General features: G+C 44.0%; 2 protein-coding genes across 2 annotated transcripts; both read right to left on the bottom strand.

The window, feature by feature from the left end:
* Positions 1-718: 718 nt before the first annotated feature.
* CCDC62 (coiled-coil domain containing 62) lies at positions 719-17,264 on the bottom strand. The gene is made up of 12 exons (XM_087828800.1): positions 17,229-17,264; positions 14,959-15,151; positions 13,989-14,155; positions 13,000-13,101; positions 11,939-12,110; positions 10,331-10,432; positions 8,904-8,992; positions 8,437-8,552; positions 6,929-7,651; positions 4,746-4,893; positions 3,489-3,614; positions 719-1,812 (listed from the first exon to the last, which is right to left on the bottom strand). Exons 1-12 carry the CDS (start codon positions 17,262-17,264, stop codon positions 1,765-1,767), a joined length of 2,022 nt encoding a protein of 673 aa, XP_087684926.1. The 3' UTR covers positions 719-1,764.
* A 2,478-nt stretch (positions 17,265-19,742) lies between these two features.
* Positions 19,743-26,945, bottom strand: DENR (density regulated re-initiation and release factor). The gene is made up of 8 exons (XM_087828387.1): positions 26,879-26,945; positions 26,045-26,159; positions 24,510-24,529; positions 23,756-23,840; positions 22,994-23,077; positions 22,129-22,245; positions 21,346-21,485; positions 19,743-21,241 (listed from the first exon to the last, which is right to left on the bottom strand). The coding sequence occupies exons 2-8, from the start codon at positions 26,148-26,150 to the stop codon at positions 21,197-21,199; spliced, it is 597 nt and encodes a 198-aa protein (XP_087684513.1). The 5' UTR covers positions 26,151-26,159; positions 26,879-26,945; the 3' UTR covers positions 19,743-21,196.
* Positions 26,946-27,219: the final 274 nt, after the last annotated feature.

The following is a 27,219-nucleotide window of genomic DNA, read 5'->3' as shown; positions in this document are numbered from 1 at the left end:
CGATCGTATCATAAAGAGAATGTTCACATTTGACTCTCAGATGGGAAGCAGCCTCTGCTGGGACATCATAGGTTTCTGACTTGGGGGTGAGAGTTCAGGATCAACCATCCCTTTCTCAGATCTGCTTGGTACCAAGCAGCCTGCCCAGACGGGAAAAGAAAGCATTTGTCTAGAACACAGCCAAACCTCACCCATTTCTCTTTTCAGCACCCTAACTAAAAAGGCTCCATGGAGTGGCCTCTCTGCTCTCCTGAAAATCACCTCTGAAGTGGCCCTAGAGCCCCTGAACAAAGGGGCATTTACACAGCACAGCAGAACTCTGATGTCTAAAGTGCTTAAAGACCTGTCCCCATTCCTGAGGAAGTTAATGTGCCAGGTTCAGTTTCAAGTGACCAGCCTTCGTTTCACTCTTGTGTGATAAAAAGAAACCAAATAAACTTATTATTAAAAATATATTTTATTGACTGAAGCTGATCAATTCTCTTAGAAGGACAGAGAGGCACATAGTATATTCTTTAAAAAATTAAATTACAAGTTAAAACAGAAGTGTTTTAGACTTTAATTTTTAAAAAGGCATATAAAACTTGATCTTTCGGCAAGCTGTTGTTTGTGCTAGTCAATGGGACAACTACATACCACTTTATGTCTATGTACACAGCCCTGGCCAGAGCTGGAACCAAGAGGGGAGACGAGAGGAGAGAGTACCATTTCTCCTGTATCTGGAGCTGGCTTCTTGTGACTGGTTGAAACACAGGGAAGTCTGTTTCTCCCTTAGCGTAACTCCAAGTTTGTGCATCCACAACACAGAGTAAGGTCTGATTTCTTACACATGAGAAATATTTCTGATATATGCAAATGGTCAACTTGAAAACAAACAAAATATATGTGTTTAAAAATTAACTTTTGGTTTCTGCTCCCCTTTGGTATGAAATGCTGCTTATGAGGGATGACAGTCCTTTTGTTCTCAAGGTTAAGTACCAGGTATTGAAGGCTGCTTCCTGCCTTCCGCAGAGATGAGAAACCGGCTTCTGTAGGAAGGAAACCTGGAGTTAGTAAGATCAATGATGCTAGACCATGTGCTAGGAGCTCTCAGTCTCTAAAAATTAACTGTATCCTGATTTTCATCAACATAAGGTCATGCAATATATTACAAATACGGAAACTCAGTGGAGAGTGCAAAGGAACAGGAGAGAGGAAGAAAAGGAGAAGACTACTAACACTTTCTGTTTTCAGAGTTTTTAAAATGCTCTTCTGTTTACATTGAAAACAACTAAAATAATTAATACCTTTTAGCTTACACTGGGTTCTATGGAAACTGCATGTGACAGTAAGGTTTGATAGCAGGAAACACAAATCGAGAAAGGGCTTACTAGGTCAATAAACCTTCTTTCTGGAGCATGAAACCCATGAAGACACTTCTTTCCAGACATTCAGATGAGGTGTTCATTCAGATTCAGATTTCGAAAGCTCTATGTGGTCACTGCCTTAGATTTAAAATTCTAGGTATTGAGAACAATAACTTTTCTGATCTCCATTTCTCTTACAAGTAATTGACATTTTACCCTGATTAAATTTAGAAGGTATGTATAAATAGGTCACACAAAAGAGAAAGAATTGCAGGTTAAACAAATGTGGGGCCTTAACTCCACCTTATCAGTGTTCCCAGGTTACTCATTAAATCTCCATTGAGATAGAAAGCGAGATACACAAAGGTGACTTACCCACGAATACTGCATGCTGAAGTGGACTTTTTGTTTTCTTCAATTACTGAGAGGTGTTTTTCTGAGCTGACTCTTCTGAGGCTTCCAAGTTCTACAAAACAACTCCCAAATTAGTAACCAGGACAGAAAAGCCAGAAAATACTTAAGACAATATAGATATACCTTGAAAAGACCTCAGGGATGAATTAAATACAGTGAAGGAACTCCATACAACTACCATCCTTCCGTCCAACCAGGACTACTGATTTCCTATTTGGGTGGGGCCCCGGGTCTCACGGTGGAGCTAGGACACCACCGTTTGCTGTACGTCAGTGTTACAGCTGAACTCTGCTAATTATCACGTCAGCCTTCCTAGAGACTGAGCAGCAAGTCCTTATTGAAGACAATGGTCATCGCTAAGAATCAACAACCTTACGTGCTCTGCCTTCATTCAAGTGCCTACTGAGGGCTTAGTCAGCACTGTTAGGTGTTTGGGGGGGTATTTTTAAAAAAGGGGGTAAAAAGGAAAGAGAAGGATGACCCCTACAGACGCAGGAGGTAAACTTCAGCCTGTAGGTGAGCCCCCCGCCAGCCGCTTCCCCCCCATGGCACCTATGTTTGAACAGTGCTGGGTGCTTGCAGACCTCCCTGCTTTACCCTGCTGCCTTCTCTCTACTCAAACGCCTTCCTATGTCTCTTACAATCAGATGGATTGTACTTTGTTCACTTGAAAACATGATTTTAAAAGGGATTCCTAGCCTTTACTGGCCTGCCACGAAGTGAAGACCCTGTCAGATGACACCTAGTCTCAAACTAGCAATGAGGACATCCTGCCCGTGTGCCAGCCAAAACTACAAGTTCAGTTTCAGGCCAAGTCCCTCCCCACGCCCACACCTCAGGCACGCAGGAGGCTGCTGTGGGGAAGGGGATGGGATCAGCTGTGCTGTGCCCTACTCTTTCCTTCTCTCTGTTTTTAAGTTATTGCTATTTTTTCAATAGTAAATACACTGACATGGTTTGAAAATAAAAACCATATTCCCACCCCCTTTCATACACATGGGAAACACTGTGTGAACCTTTCAGTGTCTCACTTCTTTTCACTTAATAATATACCCCGGAGCCTGGCTGGGCATGGCTCAGTGGGTTGAGCTTCGACCTAGGATCCAGGAGATGGCAGTTCAATTCCCGGTCAGGGCACATGCCTGGGTTGTGGGCTGGATCCCCAGTCGGAGGCATGCAGGAGGCAGCCGATCAATGACTCTCTTATCATTGATGTTTCTCTCTCTCTCTCCTCCCTTCCTCTCTCTGAAATCAATAAAGATTTTTTTTTTTAAAAAAGTACTTATTTGTTAAAGACACATAACGAGGTATTTTTGAGTAAAATGATGTCTAGGAGGAAACACATATGGACAGAGACAAAAAAATGGCAGAAAGTTGATGGTTGCCAAAGGTCTCTGAATGTAGCATTCATCTACTTCTGTATTTGAAATTTTCTATAATAAAATGTTTGTTTTAATCCCCAAGAATTTTTTTTTCTATGCCCAGGTAATTCGAAAGAGGAAGTTTGGGTGCAGTGACATTTGAGTATGACTTTTTCTTCCTCAAAACCAGTGTGCTTAAAAAAAACACACACAAAAAAACCAAAACAACAAAATACCAATGTACTGCCCCCTCCCTCAGAGACAGAGACAAAGCCTCGTTCACTGCCCGACCAGACACTGGTGCACAAGGACTCAGCGCAGCGCTCAGGTACAGTACTACATGCAGGGTGGAGAGGGGGAGCCGTACCTTTTTGGCAGCGCTGCTGGCACTCTCAGAGCTGATGGGGAGCAGGGTGCTCAACTCCAGGTCCGTCACCATCTGGCGAGACTCTGCCAGCAAACGCTGCAGCTTACTGGTGGGAGAAAAATCGTCCTGGGAAGACAGTGCAAGGTAAGCATCCAGGAAATCAAGAAGCATTTTCAAATGTTTATGTTTACAAAATTGATATAATATACAAGCATTAGCTATCCGTTAATTTTTCTTTAGGTTATTATGTATCAAAATAGGCCATTAAGTATGTATTAGAATAACCAAATCCCATTTATTTCTTAGAACCTACTTGGCTAAATAATTTGATTGAAACAGACCTTACTACAACTAATTAGTAATGTCCATGTGATGAAAAAATCCCAGGCATGGCTTAGCTCTCCTAAATCAACTTGCCAAAGCCATAGTTAGAATGTCAGGACACTTGCAAAATGCAACTTTAGCACTAAAGGCTCATAAGCTTTTTAAACTATGTGGACATGTGCCTTAGTTTGTTCTTGTTCAATTTTCGACCCTGGGATCTGAATTTTTAGCCAACTCCTCTCAAAGCACTGAGACTAATTTTTTCATTAAGAAAAATTAATTTCTAATTTCGCATGAACAAAGATCACTACTGATCTAGATTTGGAATATGGTTAATAAATACCTAATGAATATATACTGACTATGCACACACGTACATGAGTGGACAACACAGGCACACAATGTCATACACTGCCTCAAAAAAAACGGTGCAAACATTGAAAAAGGGTCTCTCAAGAGCTAAGAAAGGCCATAGCTAATATTTCCCCTCATTATTTATGGCTTGGAAGATTAATAGCTTTGAGGTAGAACTAACATACAATGAACTGTGTAATTACCATGCAGCCTGATGGGTCCTGACAAGTGCACACCCATGACCATTCCCACATGACTAGGGAGTGCATTCCTCACACCTATGCCCCTTGGGAACTGCTGCCCCTGTGAGTCCCTCCCCTGATCCTAGCAACTACTGATCTGCTTTCTGTCACCAGAGGTTACAGAAAGAATTTGATATAAACACATTCATATGTCTGTCTGGCTTCTTTCATTCAGCATAATTATCTTGTGTGTGTAAACAATCATTTCTTCTTGTTGCGTTGCAGAGAAGTCCCCCATTGTAAACAGACCGGTTTATTCATCTACTAATGTGTATTTGGGTTGTTCCAGTTTTTAGCTCTTACAAACAAGCTGGGCATTTCCGAGTGAAATACAAACCTTTTCACTGGGCAACGCCACATCTTTGTTCAGGAACAAAATCCTAGGTGAGTTCTTTCTATCAGAAGAGGACTCTGTCTCCACCAACTTCTCCTCCTCTCTTAGGACAGCACCCAAACAGTGGGAGTGCTGGATGGCAATGAGCTCGCTGTAAGAAAACCAGATAAAGAGAGCCACCTTAAAACGGTATCGAACACATGTCACCAATAATCTTACACTTAAAAGTATCTCAACAAGACAAAGAAAAGGTTGCTTCTCTTTTTTAATGGAGGCCCAATTTTGAGTAGATTACAGATCTGAACAGAACATTTGAGTAAAATACGGTAAGTTAATGCATACCCTTTGCAATAATAAAACAAAATTCTTAAAGGGTAACTATAGAATAGAGAATTCCCCTCCTGTCCCCGCCAAAAAAGGTGGCTCAGGGATAGAAGCAACCAAAAAGGAGGGGGAAAACAGTATAATTTGTAAAAATTTTAGTTTTTTGGTTTGTGAGACCAATTTCTGTTAATGGTATTTAGAAGTCCTTTTGTGAAAGTAGAATGGCATTGTTGTAGCTCATTAATTCTATAGTTTCCCCAAATCAAAGAACAGACACATGCAGCTAAGCTTCTGGGTGTGTTATTGGAGTTAATAACAAAAGCTGCTCTGGCACTAACGGGAGGCAACAGCCCTCCTCCCGCCATATCACCTGTAACTAACTAGGTGAGAGCAGGCTGCCATGGTTTCTCCCTCCACAGGTAACCTCTATTATCAAATGGAATGGTGTACAGATGTAAGCACTCAGTCAGATAATAGAGTAGGTACACAAGGTCTCATGAAAAATAAAAAAATAGAATTATTTTCTCTACTCAGTCACTTACCTGTCATGCGATGCCCAGCATGTGCCTCTGCTGGCCCAACAAGGAGTCACTCCAACTACTTCAAGCCAGGGAGGTCACGACCGCCTCAAAAGAAAACTCCGGATTTAAATTTGGATTTCTTTTGTACGTAAATTTAATATACGTCCACTGTGCTCTTAAAATCATCTGACACAGCTTTTCCCGTAATATACGGGTGTTCCTGCTCAGTAGTGCAGTCTGTGAGGTGGTGACCTGCTCAGTTACCATGATCTAAAGGTCTTCAGAAACCAAGTATGAATATATAGCACTTAGTGTGACAACCAATATCTTAAAATTCTGCAACTGATGGAATAATTCCCTGTATGACTTTAAATGGCTCAGGTTTCCAAGAGCCAAAGGACAATTCAAATAATGTAAACACTAGAAAAAAAAATTTAGTCATAAAGTCCTACAAAAGTCAAAGGCCCTCAATATAAAAACTTTGTCTTTTCTGTAACTTAAGGTTGAACAGGGCCACCTGACCGCAAAATTCAGCCATTCTGACAATCCAAGGAGCCTGAATAATGCATATATGCTAATAACTCATATGCAGCTTATGCTAATAACTAACCCATCTTCCTCTCTTAAATAACTTTGCCAGCCTGTTACATACAAGTACTCTTTTTTTTCCATGATTTTAAAGAATAAGAATGTCTGGGAAATGTACAGTGAACACAAAGGCAGGAGCAGCTGGATGTGCAGTATGGGGGCAACCCTGGAGAAGAGCGTTATCTGGGGCGCAGGTAATGCATTCAGTCTGGACAGAGACATAGCTTATCCACCCAAACCCTCCCAGGTGAGGAATGCCCCAGAGCAGCGTCAAGTGAATCACCTGTTTTAAATAAAACATATTTGCCCAACTCATGACAACTGGCTTGGTTTTTAAGCAAAACCTTTGCCTCAGAGGCTGTCCTAGGTACAGCTTTTCACTGGAATCTAGTTCAGTCTCCGCACAATAAAAAACTCAACAGCCGCCCTGGCCGGTGTGGCTCAGCAGTTGAGCATTGTCCCATGCACCAGAAGGTCACCGGTTCAATTCCAGGTCAGGGCACATGCCCGGGTTGTGGGCTCTATCCCCAGTAGGGGGTGGGCAGGAGGCAGCCAATTGATGTTTCTCTCTCTCCCTCTCCCTTCCTCTCTCTCTCTCAAATCAGTAAAAACATATTTTTTGGGGGAAAACAAAAACTCAACAGCCTGTGCTATGAGAGGAAACAGGTTATCTCTAATACCACCTGTCTGCAAACACAGTGGCTACTGCACTGTGGGGGCTCCCTGGACATTACAACATGAAACCTCACTAACCTCGGGGAAGAGTTGTCTTTTGTCCGGCTGGCACTCTCGGTGCAAGTGCACATGGCCTTGTGGCAAACAACTGCCTGCCGTCGAGAGGGCTTGAAGATGCCCATCCACTCCACATCGGACATCTGGCCTGGGGCTTCGACGACGAAGCTGCTCGGGTGGCAGCATCTGAACTCACACGCGTCGTTCTCACCCAGACAGGCTTCGTTTTTATGGCAACACGAGAATCCCGATCTCCCTGTGGGGTCTTGGCACTCGGCATCCAGCTTCTCTGGCCATTTTGAAGCAGAGCAGTTGGACAGGCCCAGGTACACACTGACATCGTGCCATGGCTTTTCATCAGATAGGGCCAGTGTTTCTGAGAGCTGTTTCTCATCCGTCTGAACCCTGAGTCCATCACCTTTGGGGGACCTTGCATGGATCTTGCAAAATGTGCTTTTGTTTTGGGGTTCGATCTGGAGTTTTCCTCCTGGAGACCAAGACTTCTGTTTCTCCGTTAAGTCTTTTGCAAACAGAGATGAGATAGCAATTACTTTTTCCCCAAACGAAGTATTAACCTGCAGCTTCTTCTCTTTGCACACATCGCAAGAGCTCTTGTCTGGCCTATTTTGCTGAAACAACGTGGTCTCAAATTTCTGGTCCTTAATCAGTGACTTCTGATATTTCTCCCTCTTAATATCGACTTTTGGGTGGTTATTTTCAAGGTCAGATAAACACATGTCTCTGCTACGGTGGCATCACAAAAAACGGAAGTTATAAGACACACTCGATACTGTCATTCTCAATAGTTCACCCCAACCTCATTAGCTGACCTAAATCCTAGTAAGACCCATTTGTCTATTAACAGGAAAATCAAAGTAAGAGCAGAGCTCGCCCTTAACTAGCTGAGCTTCTCCTGCAGCCATGTACAGCATTCTTGGCATCACTTCTTTTAGGCGAGTATCCTGTCCCTATGTTTTTTTTTTTTTTAAATGTTTTTATTGATTTGAGAGAGAGGAAGAGACAGAAACATCTATGCATCATAGACCGGCTGCATCCTGCAGGCCCCCTAGTGGGGATCAAGCCCACAACCCAGGCATGTGCCCTGACCAAACCCAAGACCTCTTGGTACACAGGCTGACACTCGACTACTAAGCCACACCGGCTGGACCTGTGTATCTGTATTTGCCCTATTCCTAGCCTAGTGCCTACAATACTGTGAGTGCTGAATGAACAAACAAGGAATTCATCCCTGTAGTTTCTACTTTAATTCAAAGCCTTCTACATAACAGACACACAGTTAGTGTTCAATGAATATTGTTTATCAAATGGCTAAATTAGAGTCATGCCTAAAATTCTAAGCTCAGGTCTCACCACAACCCAGGGTTAAAATGATCATTATTATCTCACCTAGGTTTCTTCCCTACCACATAGGGGATAGTAGGTGCTGGCCCACAGCAAGCACCGAACAAACACTGACTGAATGATGGAATAAATACAAGATCATGTTAACAGCATCTTCCTAAGGTTACCTGGACTCCACGGCCTTTGATTCCTCCATCCTTGAGTTATATATGTGTATTAACTCCTGAGAATTTTCCACATTGAAATTCAGAAACTGTAGATCACTCTGTTGTTTTACATAAATCTGCCGTAGATATTGGTAAGTCAATATAAAGTGTAACAAAACTAAATTCAGCCAAAAATTGGGTACTTTCAAATATTAAAACAGATCACATGTTGACTAGAGAAATGTTAAAAATGCTGCTTTTATTTTTTTCCTGTGTCAGCACAGAGATTTGTTCGTATAACTAGTCTCCTCACATTTAATTACCATAAACAAGACCCTCTCTGCTATACTAAATATGATACATATCTAATGTAGCTGGGATTCCAAAAGCACCACAAACGAAATCAACAGACACACACTTCCCTAACTTGCTGTTTGTTCCTAAACGTCTCCCACCTAATGGTAGAAAGAGTGAAACTGGGGACGTACCTGCCTCAGACTATGCAGCTCCGCGTTCGTACGCTCTTGCTTTGACTTTGCAATATCAAGCAACTCATCTTTCCTTTTCTCTCTCTCCACTATTAAATAAAAAGTATTATTAAGATATTTTTCATCGGCCATACAACATAGGCCTCTTCATGTCCCAATGGGCTCATTAGAGTATTATCTAACAAACTCCATATGCCTTACTTTAAAAATCATAATAGGATTAAGAGTAAAAAATTGGTGAATCAAAAAGAAAAGAGACTGTTAGAACCACCTGCAAATGTTTTTCCTTCCCCTGACCTCCCCATAGCATTTCATTCATAGCATTTGTATGGTACTAAATTCTCTAGGCCTGTGAGATTCTTGGAAAATAGCAGAGTGCCTGGCACACAAATGCTGATCCAAAGACCGTTTGAATTTAGCTCTGAAACTACTAATATAGATATGTCTTTAATATATCTATATATATCTTTAGCAATAGAAGACATCACTTTGAAACAGCAATCCCAATAATGGAAACAGTGACCTCTAGTGGTAGAAAGCCATATTTTGCACATGAGATTCAAATTAAGAATTCAATTTATTTGAAATTTTTAAAATAAAATATTGCATTTTGCCCTCTTCACTTTATAGAAATGTATTCTCTTCCTAGAAGGCAAGGCATTGAAGGTAGGTGTGAGTAGACAAAAAAAATTTTAATTACTATTTGGAATTTTACCTCCAAATCTATGATTTTCCTAGTACAATCTACCAAAATGAAAGCCTAATAAAATCCTCTTGGCTGGCAGGGATAGAAATAAGACCTACATATCAGTGATTCTCAACTGGGAGTAGAGAAAGGAGAGGTTTTCACTAGTGGAAACTGAGATATTGAGGCAGGCGGGGGAGGGGTAAAGCGTGGGAGAGTATGGGGGGGAGGGAATGCAAGTTTTATCAGAAGGGGGCCAAAGTGAAATCTAACTGACAAACTAGCTTTTGAATCATGAAAAATTCGTCCCCAACATTATTAGTTTAGGGTTATCCTGATGTAACAAAACACATGAATAGTTTTCCAACCGTAATTACAGGTGATCTATTTGCAAACTGGAAAAATGTTAAATTGCTAATGTTTATATAATATCTGCAAAAGTATAAACAATCTTCCTTCAGTTCATAAGAGCCTTAATGAATTTTTAGTGAGAAGTATAGTCACGCGTTCAAGCTGGGAGGGAGGGTAGCTCATTTTACAGAAGAGGAGACTGTTAACTGGGAGGCATTGTTATAGATTTAAGTCCCTGCCTGGTCCTTCTCCATCCCTCAAAGGGTGGTTAAAAAAAAAGAAAAAACTATTTTAAGGGCAACATAATTCCTTTAGCCTGCCGTAGTAGTATCATAGAAAGCTTAGGATACAAATATCTATCTGTTCAGTCACTTAAACTATTTATTTTTACCGGTAAAAACCAATTCGTCGTGCAGACAACTCTTCTCCTGCTTGAGGCGAATGATCTCTTCTCGTTGGTCATTGTTTTCTGTCGTCTTTTCGTTTAGGTCCTCTTCACAAACAGAAGGAAGAAAAGCAAGTTCTCAGATCAACAGCAGATCCGAGAATACGCACAGTGGCTGCCTCTCCTGTCCTGTCCTGTCCTGAACACCCCTCCAATGAACAGAAGTCCTGCTGAATCCACAGCCAAGACATGGCTCACATCCAGCAGCTCGCTGCACCCCTGGCAACGACCCTGACCAAGGCTCTGCTGTCTCTCACCTGACCAGTTTCCCTGCTCGAGCCTTGCCTGCTGTCCACGGAGCAATCAGGGCCGTCTTTTCAAAATAAAAATCTGCTCACGTCACCTCTCTGTTAAAAGCCCTCCTACCACACTTAGGATGAAATTCAAACAAGACCTGCTGGCCCAGCCTGGCCTGTCACTCTCCCTCCTTTCCTTCTGTTCCTTAACATGTTCCAACCTCAAAACCCACCAGGGCTTTTGCATTTGCTGTTTCTCCACCTGGGAGGTTCCTGGCCAGCTCTTCACATGGCTAGTTCTTCCATCACCCAAGTTTCAGCTCGGGTGTTCTCCTGAAAGATGCCTTCTCTCTCCACCCAAACTGAGTCTTTCCCCTCACTCTCTAGTCCACTACCCATTACCTTGTTTTTCTTTTTTTTAAAAAGTATGAATAAATATCCAATTTATAAAATAAGGCATTAATAATGAAATATAGACTTTTTACTTGAATACCTTACCTAGGTATACATGGTATTCAATAAACATTTATCAAATGCCTACAGTGTACCCTAGGGGTCATGCTATTAACAGCAAGTCCAAACAAAGAAGACAGTCTGTCCCTGATGTCAAGGGCTTACCAGACGGTCGTGGTTCTAGCTGAAGCCACAAATGGGAGACAAAACCTATGATCTGCCCCAAGTCAGAGCATCACAAGAAGAAGACTGAGTCTTTTAAGTTTAACCAGCCACAATATGCTCACACAATTTCAACAGCAACTTCCTACCTCATTAGACACCCCACAAGGACAGAGGCAGGGTAACTCCCACCATACTACGGTTTGTGGGAAGTGATGGTGTCAGGTCCTCCCGCTTCTGCTTCCTCTCTTAGGCTTCGGCCTTCACTATGGGAGGAAGTGCCTACTGGTGAGGAGATGAGCCCGTGAAGCAGAACTGCCCCAGATGAGCAGCTCAGCGGGGCCCAACCGAGATCAGCCAACTCCCATGAGCTTCCTGACCCATGAGTGTAACAAAGGCTCACTACTGCCTGCCCCTGAGATACTGTTGCTGGTTGTTACAGAGCAGTATCAGTAGTAGCCGACTGACTGGTGCAGCCAAAGCAGGGTTCTTTAACAAAGATCATGCATTATGCAGTTGCCCCAACTCTATGATTTATCCTGTAACACAGAAACAGCAGCATGATGCTACACACATGAGATGAACATTTCCGAGGAGGACCCAGAGCCACCAACAGACCTACTCTCGATTACAAGATTAAGTGAACCCGAATGAAGAAATACATTGCCAGGATAGAATGCCTACACTTACGTCTCTTCCTTACCTTTTAGTTTATTGACTTCAACCTTAAGGGTCTTCAATTTCTGCTTATAGTCTTGCTTTTCTTTCACAATACAAGTCTCCACCATCTTGGCATCACGCAAAGCATGCTCTAACAATTTAAATTTCCCCGAACAGTCTGAAATGTGATTGACTGCCTCAATAATATCTTTGTCCTAAAAACCAAATTTGAAAACTGTTACAGAAGATTTTTAAATTCCAACTAATCAAAACAAAAAAAGATTGCATTTATTAAGATGTCACTCACTGTGTGCCAGGTTTCATGTGTTAACTCATTTAATCTGCACAGTAACTCTCTGAGGTAGGTGCTATGTTTATCCCCCAAGTGACCTATGAGTCAGTAGTAAACTGCCCACCATTACACAACTAGTTAGTGATGGAACTCCCATTTGAACCAACCAGCTGGCCCCAGGAACCAGCATGACCCACCATAGCTTACTGTCTCAGGAAACTTAGAACCTAACAGTTAAAAAAAACCTCCATTAAAAAAAACAAAATGAACAGTGCCAATGACTTCATGAGACCTAACAATGGATCCCTCAGAAGAAAACGAGCTAATCCAGGCACCCTAGACCACGGCATGGGTCTTGGAGACAGAAACCACCAGTGGAGTCCTGCCTCCCCTCCCAGTGCCTTGAGGGCATCATTTTAAACTTGTTTCATCTCTAAATTGAGAATGTGAAAAAAGATGCCCAGCCAGGTGTGGCTCAGTGGTTGAGCATCAACCTAGGATCCAGGAGACTGGGGTTCGATTCCCGGTCAGGGAACATGCCTGGGTGGCGGGCTCGATCCCCAGTTGGGGGCATGCAAGAGGCAGTCGATCAATGGCTCTCTCATCATTGATGTTTCTATCTCTTTCTCTCCCTCTCCCTTCCTCTCTCTGAAATCAATAAAGATATATTTTTTTCAAAAAAAGAAAAAAAAGAGCAACACTGGTAGCTCTATCTGCATAGCTATGGGATTTAAGAAAGGTCATGTATGTGACTATACTTCATGAACGACAAAGCTCTGGCGAATGGAGGCAGTATCATTATTCTGAATTACCTTTAGCTTTATCATTGTAGTGAGAGACTGTTCTCGAGCCTGTAACTGTCCCACCTGAGCAGAAAGTTCCACTAATGTGTTGCTGAGATTTTCGTTTCTAGCCTGTAAGGGAACAACAAATAAACACTAATGCAGGAGTCATTTAAAAGCTTTCATTACTATCAGCACCCACACTCTGCTTATTCTTGTTTCGTTTTTTCTTTGTATAACTCTTTTTTAGAAACAAAGTGGGCTAAGTAAGGAATTATCAAAAGGAGACAAACACTATTCCTCCACTACCTCTAGCATCCTCTCAGCCCACGTGGACCGAAATACTCCTATTTTTCAATTGAACATGTCAAAAGATTCTAAAATAGTTTTTACTTAGTTTATAGCTAGAAACCCTCTACTATAGTAGTCCGGAAAAAAATATGGAAAAAGGCATGCAATGCTGTCCTATTATTATACATTATTAAGACCTGTTGTATTACTGAGATCTATACTGAACATCACTATGAAACACGAATATGAAGGATGAAACAGAAAAAAGCGGCTCTCTCCGTGCCTCTCATAAAGCATGAGCTCAAAAAATAGCTGATGAATCACCTGCTACAACTAGAAACTGAAAAATCAGTCTTACAGATTTTATCCCCAGTACGCGCCTAACGTGGGGTAGGTATCTGTTTATCATGTCAGGTAAGACACGGTTCTTTAGAAAGCATAATTTGAAGTGCCAAAAACTTGGTGATACTGCTCTCAGACTGTAAGATGATGATAGATGCTACTAAACCAAATGGCCCCACAGTTAGGAAAGGGTTGTAATGAAGCCTCATCTCCAAGACAGACAGCTAACAGAGCAGTACAATGAACGCGAGACCATGACGATGGACAGATGTACATTCATACACATGCATATGCATTTTTGATGGAAACATTTACATCTAACTCTTCAACAACTGAAACACAAACAGAATTTGGGCTAGTGCAGCTGGTCATAGAATAAAACAGACCTCAAGGTCTTCGGAGAGGAGAGAGGAATGGGTTGCCTTCTGAGCCATTTCTTGGAGCTGGAGCTGAGTCTTCTGAAGAGCTGCCTGGCATTCCATCTGATTAGATTCCAGGGTTTTTACCTTCTTCGTGAGTGACCTGATGATCTCAGTTCTTTTATGTAGTTCACCTGAGGGAAATTTCATCAGTAACTTATTTGTGATCAGATCTGAAGCTTAAAATGCATTATTTTCCAACACATGGTTAAAAAGTAATTGTGCTAAAGAATATTTTTAAGATAATTCTTCTTTTAAAAATTTTTATTCCAGCCCTGACCAGTGTGGCTCAGTGGCTGCAGTGTCATCCCGTACACCAAAAGGTGGTAGGTTTGATTCCCAGTCAGGGCACATACCCAGGTTGTGGGTTCAATCCCTGGTCGGGGCACGTGCGGGAGGCAACTGATTGATGTTTCTCTTTCTCTCTCAAAACAATCAATGTTTTTTTCAAAAAAACCCACAAATTCCTAAAGAGTCACCTTTTTTTTTTTTAAAAAAATATTTATCTTTATTGATTTCAGAGAGAGGAAAGGAGAGGGAGAGAGAGACAGATAGAAACATCAATGATGAGAGTCACTGATCGGCTCGCATGTGCCCTCACCGAGAATCGAACCCCGATCGCTTGGATCCTAGGTCGATGCTTAACCACTGAGCCACACCTGGCTAGGCCTAAAGAGTCACTCTTAACACTCCATGTGAGCTGGAGCTGGAGCCAGCACTCTTTCTACATTTAAGTGCTTTGTTCGCCCTACTTTAACTCACATTGTGTTTGTGTGTTCGACTGAGAGTGTTCACAGGGTCTTCCTAGCTTCAGTGACACAGATTCCAGGACAATAGGTACTGTGCTGGGAGGTTCCTTCTCTATCGCTCACGGGAGCCCTTTCAATGTGCTAGCCTATGGAAGTGCAGAACAGATGTGGCTGGGTGCATTTCTGACCTTCTAGTTTGCTGCAACGTTCTTCCAAAGTCAACACTTTCTGCCGATCCTCTTCCCACGAAAGAAGCTGTCTCTGATGCACCGCGACCATGTCATTGAGCTCTTTATCGCGATCTTTCAGTTCTCCGATGAGCAGCTGCAGCTCTTTCCGTTGTTTCTCGATAGTGGAAACCTCAACCTCTGACCCGATGTTCTAATCACAGAAAGCAGTTTCACATCAAAATAAGACTAATCAATAGCATAAAACAGCCAAAGCATATTTCCCAAATAATTATATCTGCTTTTGCTGCCAATGGAAGGTAGTTACGTCAACCAAGTTTTATTCACTGTTTATAACATGGCATCAAAACTGTGTATTTAAAACAAGTTCACACCTACTCTGCACTGCCTCATACCACACACACCACTGAAAAAGTGGGACCGTTTGTAAAACCTCTACTGGCTAGTTACAAATGAATCCGTCGCTGCATTTTTCTTCTTTGCTGTCAACCCTCCAGTTACAAATGAACCCGTCTCTGCATTTTTCTTCTTTGCTGTCAACCCTCTCCTTGTGCCAATCAACATTACCCCTCACCTTGCTCCAGCAATTCTGGAGCAATTAAGTGATGGGAAACATGAAACAATTACTGGTTAAAAGTAAATAGTTTTCATAACATCTAACACATCTGTACACACTCAGTCTACCAAGAACAATTTCATATTGGGTCTGGTCCAAACTCAACATATCTATTAAAAAAACAAATTTTGTAAAGAAAAATTTTCAGACATACACAGAAGACAGAGAAACAGCACAATACACTCCCACGTGCTCAGAACCCAGGTCCTGCGATTATCAAGATTTTGCAGCGTTTCAATTTTCTTTTTCCTTTTTGTTGATAAAAAATACATTTCACTCATACATACTTCAGTGTGCATCTGTAAAAACGGACATTTTTATATAACCACGATGCCACTTTCATACCTACCATAACTATCTACAGTAGTTCCCTTTTAAACTCACTTCATTTTAAAGTCTAGTGCAGGAGAGCTGGTCTGACCTAAGTGGGGATCCAGAATTAGCCACTTGGTGGTTCTATAACCTTGGGCAAGTTACTTCACTGTAGGCCTTCCTTTCCTCCCCTGTAAAATGGTAATAACAGCACTACTGTGGCTCCTCAGGGTTGTGTGGATTCCAAAAGAGACGCTCTCTGTAAAGCACCTCGGAGTACTTGGCACATCACCGGCAACAAACTATTCAACAAACTATTCATCATCATCAACAAACTATTATTAACACTGTTCGTTACGTTTCAAAATATGGTACTGTCCCAGTCAATGAAACACAGAACTAAACGTGCTACTTTAAGACCCACGCACATCATTCCCGCTTTCTGAAAAACACGAACTGTTTGTAAATAAACAACAACAAAAACGAATGAACTACAGTTACTTGTAACTAAACACAAAATAATGGAATTTGGAGTCCAGGGATTCCAAATCTAGGAGACTTGAATTGCAGTCTTCGGTAAGCCCTTCATCCATTCAACAAACACTTACTGAGCACCGAGTGGCTGCGGATACACCAAGGAGCATAGATTCTAGTACCGGAAAACAAGCCACAGGCTACCTAGACGAAAAAGTTCGTCTCATCCTATACCGATGAATGCGAACCTTGGGCAAGCTCACTTTCAAGGGTTGTTGTGGTTTTTTTTCCCCCGTAACACGGAGTTATAAGGATGCGCCCCCACTGGCAGGTTACCGTGGAGCGGAATAAGGGCCGGGGAGCGCGGTGGCGCAGAGAAAGCAGCTCTGCCCGCGCCCGCTGCTATCGCTAAGCAGCGAGCAGGGGCCCGGCTCCGACCCCGGTGGCTCAGTTGGCTGGGCGTGGTCCTTGCACCAGAAGGTTTCCGGTTCCGGTTTGCTTCAGGTCAGGGCACACGCCCAGGTGGCGGGCTCGACCTCTGGGGGGCGTGAGGGAGGCAGCCCATATATGTTTCTCTCTCTCCCTCTCTCTCAAAATCAATTAAAAAATATATTTTTTAAAAAAAGAGAACGAAACGAGCACCTGGTCCCACCACTGGTCTCAGCGCCGGGCTGGACAACAGGTTTCTTCTGAGAAAGAAACGGGATGTGACGGCCCTGTTTCCTCGACGCCCTGGGGCCTGTTTTACACCTGAAGCCGAAACCGTGCCTAAAACCCACCCGAGTTCGCCCCAAATGCACGCTGTGCCCCGAGGTCCGCCTTCCCGTGCCCCCCGCGCCGGGCTGGGCCGGGCCGCGCCGCCGCTCACCTGGCGCCCGCTGAGGAAGCTCGCCGAAGGGTTCATAGGCGTTTCCTCCGCCCCCGGAGAAAGTCGCTGTGCTCAGCGTCACCTTAGAAACGCCATAGGCGCGCCTGCCCGGAGCGGCGGGGGGCGGGGGGAGCCCCGAGCCCGGAGCCCCGAGCCCTGCAGGCGAAGCGCGCCCCCCAAACCGCCTGCCCAGCGGAGCGCGCCCGCGCCGCCCGGCGTAAGGGGTCGCGCTCGCTCTCGCGATACCTGGGCAGCCGCGCGACCGGAAGCAGGAAGCTGGCTCTCGTCCGACCACGTGCCGGGCGGATGGCGCGCGCTGCTCTCGCGACGTTTCGTTCTTACAGGGGCGGGCCTGGGACTCGCGGATGGTTTACCTGGGAAGGGACGGTCCCGTCCGTACTCCCGGGTCTCGGCGCCGGTGAATGCACGAGGCCAGTGGAAGGCTGCTTGTCCCCAGCGCCCCGGGGCTACGACGGTCGAGTGGCTCTCCGATTTCCCCCTCGCCTGCTGCCCTGCGAGCTCAGGCCTTTGAGCTGCCGTGTGCACCGGGCACCGAGAGCAGCACCTGGCGTTCAAAACGAGTAAGTGGATGGAGGCCGACACCAGTCCTGCAGTTATTAATAGTTGTTGGACAGCCTGGCAACAGCTCTAAACTAAGAATCCCAGATCCAGAGACGTAGAAGCATGGATCAGATCGAGGGATCTCAGAGGGAAGGCGGGGATGGGGGGTGTGGGTGGGGAGAGATTAATCAAAGAACTTCCAGGCTCATATGCATAACCTGTGGACACAGGCATTGGTCTGGGGAAGGCCCGGGAGCGAGGTGGATGCGAGGTGGAGGGGATCAGGATCAATGGGGGAGAAAAGGGGACATCTGTAATACTTTCAACAATAAAATAAGAATCGCAGGTAAAAAGGGGGAAAATTGGACTCTCGATGTAGCTCTTGAATAACAATGAGAATCTTGCAACTTTATCGTGACAAAATGTAGCACACATCTGGGTTGAACCTAAGCTTCTTCATGTGTCGTTTTCTAGTCCCTCCCTTAATCCCTTTTACGCTTCATGTTATATAGGAACTGAACTATGAAAAAAACAGTATTTATCACATTCAACCCCTGGTCACCAACCCCGTACTGCTGAACCCATAAAATGGCACTAAGGCAAGACAAGTTACCAAATACAGTCTGTAGTATTTCGGCTTTACTTTTTGTTTGACTGAATTAGCAAAACATGCCCTTGTGTTTATAAAGTTTGAAAATGGAAAAACAAATTTACAATTTCTTACATTTGAGCTTCACTGATTTGGGCAACACTTGCCTCCTTGGGATAGGCTCATGTTCAGGAGAACCAACAAGACGATGTCTTAGAATGTAAAGCCAAGAAAGAAAGTCCAGACTAGTTGTTAAGAACAGCCTATCAGCAGACGACTATGCAGTCTTGTTGAAATGAGATGTAAAAGGAATGTAGTTGAATGTCAGTTTTCCAGTTGAGGAACATTTTAATTCAAATGCTTTTCAAATTTCACCATAGTAAGACTTGGATTTTTTTTTTTTTTTTTTTTAGGAAGCCCTAAAATGCCATTGTGCACCAGGCAACCACAGGCCACTCACTCACTGTAAAAATGAGTACAGATAGTAAGAAATGAGGTTCACCTTATGACATTAAGGGTGGTAAATATTAGCTGAATGTCATGAGAATATTATTAGTTGCAAATCAAAAACCTCAATATTTTAAGTTCATTCCCACAAGTTTTCTTTAAAACAGAAAACCTTTAAAGATATTTTTAAATGGCATGTTTTCTGAAGGCTGTAAGAATTATACTGCATCTGATTTTACGCTTAGTTTAATTCAAACTGATGAGCTAAATGGACTCATTCCAGTCTCCCTACCTTATTTCCTAATTAACAAGGACAAGATCTAAAAGGTAGAATTCATTTTCCCTGGCAGGGTTGCTTAATTGGTTTGAGTGTCCCATACACCAAAAGTTGGTTCGATTCCCCTTCTGGACACATACCTAGGTTGCGGGTTCAATCCTTGCCAAGTCACACAGGAGGCAACCGATTGATGTTTCTCTTTACCCCCTTCCTTTCTCTCTAAAAAAGCAAAAAATAAATAAAAGAATTCATCTTTAAAATTGTAATTTTTAACTAAGAGAAAGCTACCATGGACTTACACCTTAAGCAACAGCTGATTTACTGAGGTTTCTATATAATAACTAAAACGAAACTTAAAATTACTATCAGCATCTATTTTTTTAATGACTAAAATACTGCATACTGTATTTGCATTTGAAGTTGCCAGCTTAATTATGGCAAATCTCTTATACATATTATGATATATGACTGTTTAAGGGTTATTTTTTGCTAAAAATACTAGACTGTGAAAACATCCCATGAAACACACATAAAAAAAAAAAATGAATTAAAGTCAATCCTTGTGCTACTGGCTCACTCTAATCAGAGATTAAACTGTGCTGCCTTTTAAATTCAGGTCAAAGAAAGAGACTCACACACGTTATACACAATGACAATTTTAATCCTGCGTTTTCCAGCAGTAACATCCACTGCTGGCTATAGATGGGTTGAAACTGCATTCACCAAGAACTGTGAACATTAAGAATCTTTACATGAAGTCACATGTGTTGATGATACAGGCACACAGACATCTTCCAGCACCAACAGCACACATAACACACACCAGATGGTCTCGATGGATAAATTTGCTTCATCAGATAATAATCATATTTAATAAAACTCAGTTAATGCAGATTTTTTTTTAAATTTACATCTTCACTATACATTCCAAGATTTTAATTATTAAAAAAACACATTCAAGATTGTAATTTGCATGGCAATAAACAATAGGTTCTAAATTTCTTAAAGGGGTCTATAGCAATTAAAATAGCACGAGTCTTCTTTTCAATTTGTAGCACCTGACTTAAGACCTTTATAAAAACAAAGTTTAAATTCATTTAGTGCACTCATTAAAATGGTCAGTTTCTCTTTGTGAGAAAAAAACATGTTTCAATTGCTATTTCCCAGACAATATAGGGAACATGGGTTTATAACATCTGCAGCTGGTTAGCAGGATTTTACACTCAAAGAGCCTCTGAATGGCCTTCCACGCAAATCGACGATGGTAATGTGTAAAACGGATTTGGGGTCAGCCCCCTACTTAACATTATGAAACATGTTCCCAAGTATTCTTGGGAAATATTTTAAAATATATGCGTAATATTCTAACATATGATGCACCATCATTTCTTTAACCCTCTCACTTATATCATTTGTAATTTTTTGATACTATGAGTAACATTGTGATGAACACAAGACTTGTATCTTTAGGATAATGTTGAAGAAGTGGCTTACTGGGTCGGACAGTGCAGATGGTTTTAAGGCTTTTAATATACTTTACCAAATAATATCCAAAAGAGCTTGAACAACTCCTACCAACAAAGTGGACTTGGTTGGTAACAATGAAGCCAACTCAACCACAAATCTATGAGATGCTCAGGCACCTCAAAACAATCACACCAAAGGAGCAAGGAGACAGTTATGATGGGGGGTGAAGCCAGATTACAATTCTTTAAAACATCACTCAGCTTTAAATCATGATTTGATGAAATCACGGCCATTTGAAAAACAATCAACAGATAAACTTTCCACAAAAAGTCTACAGTGCTTTTTCAAAAAATAAAAAGTTTGAGAGAGAAAAGTCAGTACCAAGTGACCCAAAATTTTTATTTGTCTAAATTCTATCTCATGCAGAAGCATGACTGAGTCTCCCGTTTATTAGACTTTGGCAATAAAAAAAAAACAAGCAGCCTTGTACAGAACAGTGAAAATGCCAAGGGCGAGGGTCGTCCACAGCTTTACTGCAGGATAAATATAGATTTTTTTCAAAAGGCCTCTCCCCCTTTGGCTGTATCAACTCTCAGTTCAGACCATTAAATAGACAGGTTTCCCAAATCACTTCTTCACTTCCCCAAGGTCTTCGATGCTCTCGTCATCCACCTATAAAACACAAGGAATCCCACTTCGTGAGTTGTGGCATCAAACGTGGAAGCAACCTGCTTTAAAAGCTCACTTCTGTCAACGTGTGTGGTCCCTACACTCACCTCCGGCCATTTTTCCTGAATGACATCAATGATGTCGTCTGTAAAGTCTCCCTGAATGATGATCTCATCCTCCCCTGTCACTGAGGCACCACAGGAGAATTTCTGAGCAAAAAATCTTTGTGCTTCTTTAAGATCGATTTCTGTTATTTTAAGAAAAGAAACAGCAAGACTCTAATTAAAACTGTATGTCAAAGATATTTTCCCATTTTGAAATTTAATCGGCACTTTAAATTCATAAAACAGATCGTGTTGACAGGTTTCACATTCCTTTCAGAGCAGTAATGACTATCGCAGGCAGCGGTCTTAACAATTCAACAATCCACGTAAAATACAGCCTCAGGACATAAAAATACCATCACCCTTAATATGCATAACTCATACAGTAAGACCAAAATAAACCCAGGACACATTAATTCCCAAGGGGACAGCCATTCTGCAACCCTTTCGTCACCGAACCTGCAGGGCTAGAGGAGCAGCATTGGCGGGCTTCAAAGGGAACCCTCCCTCCCTCCCTCCCTGCCCCTCCTGCTACATGAAATGTGCCCAAGCAGGAAACTGGAAAGGAAAAAGTTAAACCAGTTCCCTCTGCAAAAGATATTAAAATTTCTTCTTCAAAATTTGATTTTGAAGCTATAGTAAGAAATGTAGAATCTCATTCTGTATCTCCTTAGCAACAGACCTGTGAAATTTTTGACTCCAGTTTAGAGAGAGAAAAAATATATATACACATATATATGTATATATATATTTTTTCACACATTTTAAACATAAGCTTAAGCTCACCGAAAGTTGCAAGGCCACACACTCTGGTTACGTACTTCTTCTTGGCCCTGGGGATCTTGGCTATGGCGACCTTCTGAGGAACGGTCTTCTTTTTCTGTTTTATTTGACCCCTTCCACCTTTATTTATTAAGAAAGAGCTCAGCATTAATTGATTCACTTTACACATAATTACAGAACACTGTCTTTAACTTTGTTCATTCCCTGAAGGGACTGCATTTCATTTCTGCACCTTCCTGTTGTAATACAGAATTAGTGAGCACCTGCCTGGGTAGCCCTTCAGTCGATACTTAAGTAACGTGCACCAGGCGCCGGGGTAGGAAGGGAGGCAGGGGGGTGAAGCAACAAAAGATATGGGCTCTTGGGAAATTTTTTAAAAGACGCTAAGTCCTGAAAAATATGTAGAGGCTAATTTTAATCACAGGGGAAAATAATTAAGGATGGAGAATCAGCGGGGACAGGGTCCGGAGGACAAGGCGTGAGTCTTAGGAGAGACAGGTATATGCAACATCACTTAAAAACAAACAAAAAACCTCAACTGAGCTGTCACAAGTAATGAAAGAAATTTTACGTAAATGTCCTCACTCTAATTAAATACACAGGTATTTTAGTAAAACGACAAAGTTTTCAAATCAACAAGCTGGCAGGTTGGTTTTCCTGTATATATACGGCAAATAAAGCATGTTTCTTAGGTCTAACTTACTCATAAAGCCCAAAGCATAACATAGCCACCCCCCTTGAAAACAGGGCTGTCTCCCGCTGAAGGATATTCATGAGTCACAGGACCAGGCGGGTGTTCCTCGCACCTCAAACGCCTCCGTCACAGAGGGAAGGCGGCTGGCGTCTGCCGCCTGGGGCTGGGCCTCACCTCGCTTCTGTTTCTTCTTCTCCTCTTCCTCCCCTGCGGCGCCTGGACCCTCACTGACTCCAGCTTCTTGTTTGGGTGAATTTTCTACATGTAAACATGAAAATTCAAAAGCATGAACATCCCCCTTCCTACTGTTAAAAAACCACCTTTGAGCAACCCCACACAGGTAAGCAATTTTACCAACAACTGAGCGTGACTTTTTTGTTGTTAACCCTCCCCGGAGGATGCCTTTTCCACTGATTTTTAGACAAAGTAGAAGGGAGGGAGGGACAGAGGCATTGATGTGAGAGAGACACGTTGATTGGCTGCCTCCCGTATGAGCCCCAACAGGGGCCAGGGATCAAACCTGAAACGCAGGTACGTGCCCTTAACCGGGAATCAAACCCGTGACGCCTGGCTGTGCAGGCCGATGCGCTAACCGCTGAGCGCACCAGCCAGGGCCCTCCCCATCATTCCTATCTACCTATTCCCTGTTTGTCTTATTATACTTATTCTATCCATGTCCCCTTCTAGAACATAATTTCCAAAAAATGGTGACACTTGGACATGCCCTGACTCGGAGAGAGGACACGAGCAGCAGTGTGTGATTTTACATGAGGATGTTTAACCCAAGAACTTGAAACAGTTTTAAAGTTCACGGATACAGGTTATTATAATTCTGTAATTATCTCACTAAAGGAAGGCTTTCTATCTTTAAAACAGTGCCTTATGTGCATTTGTTTCAGATCTACAAGTTCTAATGAAAAACAAAAAAGTTCATACCTACTGTAAGCTTTGCAAACTCATTTGGAAAGTTCTTCTCTAGCCACTGTCTGCATTTAGCAACGTCTGGCATATATTCACAGTACTGGGGAAGAAAGGGACACACTTCGTTACAGGAAGATGTTTTCAATCAACCCGTACAAATCAAAGCTGTTCCCTGCACCTGCTACGTAAAGAACGCTAACTACTCCCACCTGCCCGTCTTAACTGCAAGAAATCTGCATTCAACAGGAAGCGCCCCACAAGAAATCAGAAATTAAAAGGAATTAGGCACTTCCCTGCTGTAGTAATTTATTTATTCTCCCTCAAACAGAAGGGCCACTAAAAAAGGAACACACAGAATAAAAAACCAAGCATGTCTCCTTCTTGCTCTGGGCACAGGGGTGTTTCATTATTTTCATGGCTTTGCCCACAGAGCCTGACTAACAAGCTCATTAAAAGAAGGTTTACACACAATTCATGCTTTCCTCTGCTCTGACGTTCAGTTTTGTCTTTAAGGTGACTCTTGTTTTATTAGCTGACCGACTACTCATAACTTCCATGCAAAAAACCCAAACTGTACAGCCAAGTGCACAAGATGTACACGAAATCTGACAATTTGTACAACCATGAAATTATCCTAAACCAAATGTCTCTATAAAAAGGTTGAAAATCTACTATCAAGTGACAGGAAATGAAAAATAAGAAAAAAGTTCTCGAGCTGTAAAATCGATGACCTCAAATGCATTAGTGAAAGAACTCTAGAAGAACTTACCTCTGTTGGTAATGAGCACACTGGGGAAATGGAGAGAAAAAAAATGGTTTTTTTAATTTAAATGTATACACACACACCACTCACCGTAACTTTTATCTTTTAAATTTCACAAATGCCTCATTTCTACTTTTTCCTATATTTTTTCTGTACTACTTTTCAAATGCTATCCATCAGACTTTTTTTTTTTTTTTAGGCAAAAGGCACACGGTTAATAGAAACATTATCCTGATCTTTCAGATCTAAAGAATGTCTCCTCCAGTGGATGGAACCTCCAACTATACCATATGGTTTCGCTGTAACCACTTGGGTGGGTCTAAAGCTAAGCCAAAGTGGGAACAATTTCCATACAACAAGACCTGAATGGAGCTGGTTATTTCTTTGAATAGCTTTATCACAACCACCATGGCTTTTTATTCACACAAACACATTTATAAACTTCAGTAGCACTTTGTTACCACTTCTCTGCAACCTACTTTTCATTTCCTATAGGTAAGATCGAGAGCTTGTAAAGCTGGCTGGAACGCTGGTGCAATCTTGTCACCGTATAGCCTGCAAGGGCTAAGGAGCCAGAGAACTCAGATGGTTTTCCAATTTGAACTGTAATTCTACTACTGGGTAAGTTGTGTGTTTTGTTTTCATTTTTAAGGTAAAAATCGAGTAGTTCATGGTGCCCAACATCCTGAGATCTGGGAGGGCAGGGAGTGGTACACCATTACTAACAACAGCAATTACCACATAGCGGGCGCCTACCGTGTGTCAGGCCCTTTGCTGTGCTTTTTACCCAGGATTACGTTTAGTCGTCAGGACCCTACGAGCTAAGAATCGCTGTATCTGTCAGATACAGATGGGGAAAAAAATGAGACTGACAATAAGTAACCCACCTGCCTCTGGTTAGCAGAACAGGATTTGAACCCTGGCCTGTTTCTGAAGCTCATGCCCTTAACCGCTAAATCAGATCAGGCAGCAGCTGTGTGCCAGCCGCATGGCCGTGATCTGCCTCCTTACCCCGTCATCGCCATTCATCGGAAGCGCCAACAAAAAAAGGTTATGTCACACATCCGATGACAAAGGTGGTGTGTGGCAGGAGAAAGCAGGAATCTAGCATCTCCCTATTTCAAGTTTACTAACGCTCCCCCTGGTTAACCAGAGCCTCTAACCCTCACGGTTCAAGTCCAGATACTCGTAGGTGCCTCCAAGACCCGTGCCAAGCTTTCCTTCCCCCACTCCCTTGTCCTTCGTTCCCTAAGACCCAGTATCCTCCAGGAAGCCCGCCTCTAATAGCCAGAGTAGCCAGTTACATCAGGCTGAAATAATCTATTCGCATGTCTCTATTCCAACAGGACTGTGAGCTTCACCAGGGGCCAAGTAGTAACACACGGGTCGGGAAAACCCGTCTCCCCCTTCCCAAACTAAGGCTTCACCCAGCGACGGAGACAGGCTGGGAAAGGATCACCAGGACCAAACGTGCACCGAGGACCACAGGGGCACACACACGCCGGCAAGCACAACAGTCCTTTCCGCGCCGCCGCACTTGCCTCCGCAGTAAAGGACGCGCAGCGGATAATCCGCATCTAACTTGGTGTTGCTCCTGGAGTCTCCTTTGCACTCATGCCCCCCGGATTCGGAAATGTCAGCAGCCATCTCACAAACCTGCAAGCGAGGAAAAAAAATAACAACACAGCTTCACAGTCCTGGACGGAGACCAGTCCCCAGCAGCAGGGCGCCCGGCTGTGGTCGCGCCGCCTCCCCCGCCAGAAACCCACCCCGCCCCGAATCTGCTCCATCGCTCTGTGGTCGAGTAAAGGGTTCACAAAACGTGAGCCATCCCGGGCACACCTCGTGTCAGGGCTCCAGGGAAACGGGGGGCCCCCTAGGAAAAGAGGAAGCGATGGGGGGAAGGGACGGGGGGGTGACTGGGGTGGACGCGGGGCGGAAGGTCCGGGGTGATGCGGCGGGATGCGAACTGCAGCAATCGAGGCCGCACGGCCGGCGAGAGAAGAGGACCCAGGACGAAGGGGCGGGTCCCCGGGGAGCCCCGAGGGCAGGGCGGGGGCGGCTGCGGGCCCGGGGAGCCGGGGAGGCGGCGGGGGCGGGGAGGCCGGCGTCTCCCGGGGGAAAAACGGGGCCGGGGAGCCGGGAAGGGGCAGGAAGTCAGGGCCCTGGGGTGACACGGGCGGCCCAGGTGCGACAGGGGGACGTGGGGCGAAGGGGCGGCCCGGGGGGGGGCGCCGGAGGGGCCCACGTGGGCGGGGACGCGGGGACAGCCGGCCCGGCCCGGCCCCCTTCCTCCGGGCAGCGGCCCCGCAGCTTCCCCCACGCGCTCGACGCGATTTCCCCCCGAAGCGGGACAAGCACGAGGGGCCCTTTACCCAGGCGGCCGTCCAGCCGCCGACGCCGCCGCTCCCGCCACTACCGCCGGCTGAAGCGACACATGCGACTCCTGCCGCCGCGCCGGGGCCACCCGAAGAGCCCGTCCGCCGGCGCGGTCCCGCGAGACAATGAGCCTTTATCGCGAGACTCAGGCCGTAGCTGGGGGGCTGTCGCGAGAAAGCCGGGAGGGCGGCGAGGCGCTGGGGAGCATGCGCGCGCCTGCGGGGGCGGGGCCGGGCCGCCGGGAGGCGGCGCCCGCTACCCGTCGGACGGGGCCGGTTGGAAAGGCGGAGGCGCGGGGGCCGTCCGCGGCCACCCCCGGTTCGTGAGCCTCGAGCCG

The sequence above is a fragment of the Miniopterus natalensis genome, chromosome 20, assembly GCF_054644295.1.
Source record: "Miniopterus natalensis isolate mMinNat1 chromosome 20, mMinNat1.hap1, whole genome shotgun sequence".
Lineage (NCBI taxonomy): Eukaryota > Metazoa > Chordata > Mammalia > Chiroptera > Miniopteridae > Miniopterus > Miniopterus natalensis.
The sequence above is the reverse complement of the archived record's forward strand: the minus strand, read 5'-3'. Positions and strand labels throughout refer to the sequence as shown.